The sequence below is a fragment of the Pelmatolapia mariae genome, linkage group LG22, assembly GCF_036321145.2.
Source record: "Pelmatolapia mariae isolate MD_Pm_ZW linkage group LG22, Pm_UMD_F_2, whole genome shotgun sequence".
Taxonomy (NCBI): Eukaryota; Metazoa; Chordata; class Actinopteri; order Cichliformes; family Cichlidae; genus Pelmatolapia; species Pelmatolapia mariae.
In genome coordinates, this window is record NC_086245.2 from 19,483,043 (window position 1) to 19,490,547 (window position 7,505).

The 7,505-nt window shown below is 43.2% G+C and overlaps 1 protein-coding gene across 1 annotated transcript; it reads left to right on the forward strand.

Moving 5' to 3' along the window:
• The first annotated feature begins 646 nt into the window (after nt 1–646).
• LOC135932167 (probable methyltransferase-like protein 24) lies at nt 647–7,348 on the forward strand. The gene is made up of 5 exons (XM_065469524.1): nt 647–1,087; nt 1,985–2,083; nt 3,678–3,814; nt 3,992–4,259; nt 6,275–7,348. Exons 1-5 carry the CDS (start codon nt 752–754, stop codon nt 6,578–6,580), a joined length of 1,146 nt encoding a protein of 381 aa, XP_065325596.1. The 5' UTR covers nt 647–751; the 3' UTR covers nt 6,581–7,348.
• Nucleotides 7,349–7,505: the final 157 nt, after the last annotated feature.

A 7,505-nucleotide genomic window follows, 5' to 3' on the forward strand; every position in this document is an offset into this window, starting at 1 on the left:
TATATAATTGCATCATTTTACTCAGATGCCATTCATTTTCTATTTATACTCCAGCATACAAGAAAGAACCTAAAATTACCTAAAACTGGGTTAACACACCGATAAGTATGGTTTGTGATAAATAGATGTATAGAATATGAAGATTTCTGATGCCAAGTAGCCTAGGACATTAATGTGGAGCAAAATGAGCATTTAGAGTTCTAGTATAAACTTTCCAAACTTCAATAAAAGTACAGACCACAGGCAGTGATTGTGCATCTTAAATATGACAGCCTGGAGTTTTATTTATTCACATTCAATATTTTTTAATACCCTAATAATAAATTTATATGACTCACACTAGTATGGTGGAAGAATATCAGTAGTTGGTCATCTTTTTGATAAATAAAGCATTTATTTTTACGGTAGAGATGGCCTGTTTGCCCAATATAAAAACGAAATGGTTTTTTTCTTTAATCCTACATGCCTGTTAATTATAACCTAGTTAGTTATAGGTTAAATAAAGCGGGGGTCACTGTGTCAATAAGGCCACCGCTGACCGAGGAATGCGCTTCGTCATCAGCAACTTTCCCCTGGGGATAACGAGAAGGAGGAGGTCGCGGAGGAAAGTGGAGGAGGGGAGTTCTCAGCTGGGACTTTCCTCTGCCCTCCAGGAAAACCGAAAAAAGGGTAAAAAAAAAAAAAAAAAAAAAGTTAAATCACAGGGCACAGCGCCGGAGATGTTCGCCGGAGCCGTCGCGGAAGTGGAGGTATGCGGACCTGTGCGCCGTGGAGGGGCCGCTGCGGTGTCTCCCTCCGCTCGGGAGTACTACTCCTCTTAATACCACCGTTTCTCCTCGCGCTCCAGCTCCTAGTCGTCGGGTCACTTTTACCTGGAGTCGCGCGCGTGTGGATGGGGTTAGAGGAGCGGGACGGAGGGGTCGCCTTTTCCGTTATCAGCATTGAACCGAAGCGGAGCTCACGGCATCGGGGGACGCCTTCCCGGCGACCCGGTGTGGCTGAGGAGGAGGCAGAGGTGGACGACGGGCAGAGGAGGGGGGAGGGGGCACGAGCGTACGAGGACGAGAACGAGATGCACTCGCGCCAGGTTCGTAAAGAAGTACGGAAATAAGTTTATGCGTGGAATGTTTTATTATAGTACACGTGTAAATGTTTTGGGATGACTTGCATTTTTAATTTTAACTTTCAATATATTAAATTTATGAATGAAGTTTAGAAATAATTTAAAAAATGAACTAAGTGGGAGACAGATACTGGGATCACTGGGATTCAACAGGACTGCCACCCTGCTGCTGCTGTGGCGTCCTCATCCAGTTCATTTATTATGCTGGGCCAGTTTGTGCACGACTCCCTGCATGATTACAGGCATGATGGGACAGGTGAGGGCAGGGGGCGCAGCTCAGCGCTGACCCCACATCAGAGAGAGATGACAGCTGTTCCCGTCTTTCTGTCTTTGCCCTTCAGCTGCAGAGTGCTACAGCCTCCATCTGTGTTTGTGTGTAGGTGCATCTGTCCCCTCTTCACCTCTCACTCCTCTCGCCCTCTCGCTTTCACTCTGCTCTTCTCTCACTGTCTCTTTATCTGCCCAAGGCTAAACTCTGACTCATTCTAGTGAATCATCACCTCTTCCCCCCCCCCCCCCCCCCCCCCCCCCCCCCACACACACACACACACTCACACTCACTCCCCACAGAGGTTGCCATGGTGACCAAAAGGTTCATTCTGAGTTAGGTGGGGTGGAGATTGATGGTGATGGTGGGGTTGTGTGTGCAAACGTGTGTTTGTATGTTACACCGCCTTAGGCAAATACCAGCAGGACGGAGGTCAGTGCCTGTGACCTGGCTCCTCTGCACTCCTACCTGGGCGCTCGCACACTTTGCTGCCATTCCTATACATTATTTAACCACATTCAGAATTCTCTTGGATGTGTTGGTATTCCTTGCGCTGGAGTATATATAAATATACACGTCATGCATGTTCCCAGGTGGGACCCAGAGCATTGGAAGTGCAGCTGTGGGCAGCAGGCGAGCCATCCTTCACAGCAGAGCTCAATCGAATCATCTCGTATATCACAAGGCCACAGGTAGGCTGCGCAGAGCACCATCCAAAATGCTGCAGTGAAAAAATTTTCCTTCACAAAGTTATCCGAAACTGAAAGAGCAAAAATAATCGGAGGGTTTGAAATGTCTGAGAGTGATTTCAAAACTCCCTAACATCATTTACTTTATGTAACGCAACCTGAAGTCTGGTAATTTTTTAACCATTTATGGGACTGTAGAACAATGAGACTATAGTAAGCCTACAGCATAACACACATTTCACAAGATTACAGATAAGCAATGAGAAATAACAGGATAAATACAACTTGAAGTTATAAAGGACTTGTATGTGCAGTAATACACATCGAATGTCGAATGCACAAACTTTTGGCTTGTGACCCTTTAAAAAGTGTCTGCTATATTTCACAAGGAAAGTCACGGAGGAAAAATCAGTTTTTATTTGCAGACGGTTTTCTTCATCTTTCCTGTCTGTTTAAAAATCTGGTCTCATGACCCCCCCCCCCCCCCCCCCCTTCAGATTTATCTTCTGACCCCTTGGAGAGGTCCCAGCCCTTAGGTTGGAAACCACTGGTCCAATAAATAACGCACTCCCTGAAGGCTGCACTCCAGCTCAGTGGGGGCTTCACATTTTTGTAGCCAGGAGTTAGACCTTGCCAAGCCTTAACAGAAATCAATAAAAAAAAAAGCAACTTCACTTTTTTTGACTACTACACTTCTTTGACTGCAGTCGAGTGTGGGGGTTAACATAGCAGTAATATGATCAGTCAGGCACTGTCAATATGCTGGCAGCAGAAATCTACCAAATCTGGAGCCAGTAAGGACTTTTTGTTCCAGACAGGAAACTCCCAAACAAGAGTAAAAACTTACGCAACACCAAGTGCTGGAGAAGTGGGAAGGAAAGTTATATATGTAAGAATTTAAAAAACTGCTTCTAGTGTGCTGATTTAGTTTGGTATTATTTAAAGGGGCTTGATAATACTCCATGTTTTTATTCTCAGACTTAAATGAATTCTTATTTATTTCATACTAGACCTCAGGGAAGCATGTTAGTTCACCTTCTGTGTCTCACTTTAGAGCCAGCTTTCTTGTGATTGGCTGCCCCTCACAAAGTGTTTTGAATTGCAGGTGGGTGGGGCATCAGTGCTCACAGACAGAGCTCCTTGTTTGAGATGACCGTATAAGGATAGCCAGTCGGTGACATTACAACAGAGCTGTTTGAAACCTTAAACTTTCCCTGACTGCATGACTTGAAACTTTCACCGTGCTTAATGTGAGCACAAAGTAGGAGCAGCATATGTGACAGAAAACAAGAAAAAAGCACAAACAGTCCCCGTTAATTATTCAGTGCAACAAATTAAAGCATCTCACGTGTGGCCTTTTTAAACAGCCGCTATCAAATTATGAGTTTATCGTTAAACAATTCTGTTTTATTCAAAGATATTTCGAGCCATGACTCTGCAATGTTCTCACAAATTACACAATTCTGGCCACTTTTCTGAACAACTTCTCCTTCCTTAGCTTCCCCTCTTCTCATTTGAATGCTAATTCTGTGTCGCGCTGTTTCCAGACCTCCATCCAGCCCATCTTATGTGACTCTTTCCTCTTGTCTGTCCCCAGATGAACTGCTCCAAGGTTTTATCTCCAGGGCGGGCTCAGTCAGCACAGAGCCCTGCAGCGCCAGCCCATTGGCTGCTGTGTGCTGAGGACTGGCTCCTTCCAGCTACACACAAAACGTGTGTCGCATATTCCTTCAGGTGTGCCACTTGTCTGAGCCTTATGTCAATGCACGTGCTGCTATGCATTCTTATCACTGGTTCAGTTGGAATAAACAATGCAATGCATATTTAATCATGCATGCAATAATGTTCAAACGGCCTTTGTGCTCTCCTGCCTTCCTTCCTGTCTTTGTATGTCTGTCTTTGTCTCTCTAGCATGGAGGGGGGAGATGCAGACTTTCTGAAGACTGTGTCGGGGCTGGGATGTGAAATACACTGTTTTGATCCCAGCAACTCTAATGCATCTGGTGGTCACCTTGGCAACAGTTTGGCTAGTAACCATGGCGATGGAGGCGTGGTCAGCCAGCACAAGATGTGGCTTGAGTGGCGAGCTCCAAAGAAGCGCGCGCACAAGAGGAGAGGAAACCCGGGTGGTGTTTCTCAGACACTGGCAGACATCATGGCAGCTCTGGGACATCACACAGTAAGACACGCACGCATGCACACACACCGAAATGTAGAGAAACAGTGCCAAACAAACATACCTTAGAGTCTTTTCACCCCAACATACCCTGAAAGCTCTTTTACTCAGATGTTCCCATAGCAACAGGGCTCTGCGCCATCTCTGGCTACCATGGCAACAGTTTAAGTGAATGAATCACCCAATTGCTTCCTGCAGCCACAAGAGGGAACTGCATACCTGGAGTTTGATTATGTGCGGGGTGACAGAATAGCAAGCAGTCCAATACGTTCATCTATAACTAATTAGTGCCACAGCATGGAGTTAAAATATACAATAGCTTCATATGCTGTCATATGCTTCATGTAAGCAATAGCGCCACCATAGGTGGAGAAATGATCAAATGAGTGGGTGAAATTTTTGGGGGGGCTAAACTTTCTCGCTGTTAGATGGACAAGGAAAATTCGAACACAGCTGTATGGATTCAGTGGATGACGCAGAGGAGATTGATACAGACCGTGCACATTTGTTGCATTTGTTAACACTTTTGACTTTCTGTTATTCAGATTTCATCCAAAAATAACCAAACGTGGTGCACAAGATGTTTGGACAACTCAGAACACTGCTCATGTGTTTAATTAGAGATTTCATGTATTGTTTCCCCCTGATTGGACAAGCAAATCAATTCTGACTGCTTCAGTGTCTGATTGCCTCCAGTTTGATCCAAATTTGGTTCAAGTATGTAGAGCCCATGACGTAGACTACACAAGTGGCTGCCATTGCCAGCTTTTAAACCTGTGTGGCTCAGTTGTTCCAACATTTATGACCGACAGTGCTGTTAATTAAATCTACTGTGATTAACCAGATTTTTTGTGAAAGCTGAGTTCAATTTTACTCGTCACACTCAGTTCTGATTACATTCAGACCTGTTGAATCAAGAAATCACTTAAATACAGCCTGTCTAACAAAGTGAAGTGAACATTTTCTGTTCGCTTCACAATCTAAGGAAGCAACTGAGAAACAAAGTCATTGACGCATATCAAAGCCATTTCTAAAGTTTTGGGTCTCCAGTGAACCATGATGAGAGTCATTATTCACAAATGGAGAAAACTTGGAGCAGTGGTGAACCTTCCTAGGATCGGCCGGTCTACCAAAATTACCCCAAGGGCGCATCAACGACTCATCCAGGAGGTCACAAAAGAACCCAGAACAGCATCTTAAGAACTACAAACCCCTCCAATGTGACTGAATTAAAACTATTCTTCAAAGAAGAGTGGGCTAAAATTCCTAGTACTAATTTCTGCTGCATGCTAAAGGGGGAGGGCAACAGACTCAACATTTTAAGTATTGTTCTATTTTGTGACTTTTTAGCTTGTAAGGATGTATTTTCAACAGTTGCAAGTGAGCTGCAATCGATTTCTCTGAGAACTGCAGCTAATAATTCTAATAATTTGATCTTCAATATCTGACTGTATATGATTGTATGATTACAAAGCAGCAGGTCCACTATGGAAAGCAGTAAAATGGTAAATGAACTGATACTTTGAAGATTCAGAACACTTTCTCATTCCAAGCCTAGTCACCCATTCACATATATGTTCACACTCCTACGGATGCATCGGGCAAAACTCTGGGTTCAGTTTGACATGCAGACTAGGGGATGCAGGGATTGGCAGAAGACCTGTTCTATCTCCTGAGCCACAGCCACCCTCTTAGCATGAATATATCCTAATAAACTACAATTAAACATATAGACAGTACTGGAAATTGTTTTTAGTAAAGCTGAGCTGATTTCAGTACCATCCCAATTCAGATCAGCTGATATGCAAATATAATATATGTTTTTTTTTTACAGTGCTTTAGCATGCTGACAGGAAATTCTGTTCCTGACTTAATCAGTGTCTTTTCTGTTGTTGCTAAAAGCCTGCTTTGTTCTGTATCTGGTGTTTTGCTAACTTAGGCTTCCTATGTATGTGCTTGGGAGGGTGGGGAGGTGCTAGACCAGAGCCGTACTTTCCTCTGTTCTTTTTTCTCCTTAGGTTCACTTCCTGTATGCTGACCTGCTAAGCGGCGAGTGGCGCGTTTTTCAGAATTGGATCGAGGCAGGAACTCTACAGAATGTCCACCATCTTGTTGCCAAGGTGCACCTGCAGTGGGCAGGGTTTGAGGTGGGCGGAAGGGATGAGGAAGTGCTCCGCTATTGGTTCAGTGTCCTTCAAGGTCTTCAAGCTTGTGGAGTCAAGCTGGTTCACAGCTCTGCAGGAGAGGGTCACAGTGTCCTTAAACAGACAGTAGCAAATGCTCACAGCTCCTACACACTCAGCTGGGTAAACACACGACACTGAGACTCACACACTGCTGGATGAAGCTGCGCACACATTATCCAAAGAGGGGGAAGCAGCTAGTGAAGTTTCCAGTTTTTCCTGGGATTTCAGGCGTACACAGTTCTTCACATGACAACTCCCTCTAGTGGACATGAAGAAATCTGCAGCTAAAGGGTAAAGCCAACTCTGAAAGAGAAACTGTATTTATGTTTAAAACAGCATTTTATTGTATCCAAACATTGAGCAGAAGAAGGGCTTGCTGTTTTAACCAAGTTACAGGCCAAATAATAACAACTATTTTCAACTCATATAGATTGTACTGTGTCACAAAGGACGTATGTATGTTCCAACTATTTCTGAATGCAAAACAGCTGTCTGACAGGCTATTCTTTATTTTACAGTTGTACCATAAAGCTGTGTTTTGTTTTGTTTTTACCAGTGAATCCCAGAATCCAACCCTTTGACCCGAGTCTGATCCAACAGGTTAACTTCTTTGAGTACATCACTGTAAGCCTTAATTACTTATACGTGCAATAAAATTTTACATCGAAGGATAGCTTTTATAGTAAACTGGATGTGTATACTGTGATAATGTATTAGAGGAAAACAATCAAGTTGCAGTTTAAAACCTGAATTTACACCACATTAAATTCCAAATAAGGGTTACTCTGTTAGTGACTGGTTGTAATGCAATGGGTCAGGTGTGTCAGAGCACCTATAATTTGTGTCCTGTGGAAGATAAACACCTTGAGGCAACTGTTGTTTCAATGTTGCACTATATAAATAAAACTGAATTTAATTAAAAATAATTATCTCACAATTTTTTTATATATTCATCCATATTTTCCTATATTTAGTATAGCTTTATCCATTCCAAAAATCGTTATGTTTGATATGATTTTTCCTGTTGAAACATCCAATTTTGTCCACGTTTCAACCGTTTAGC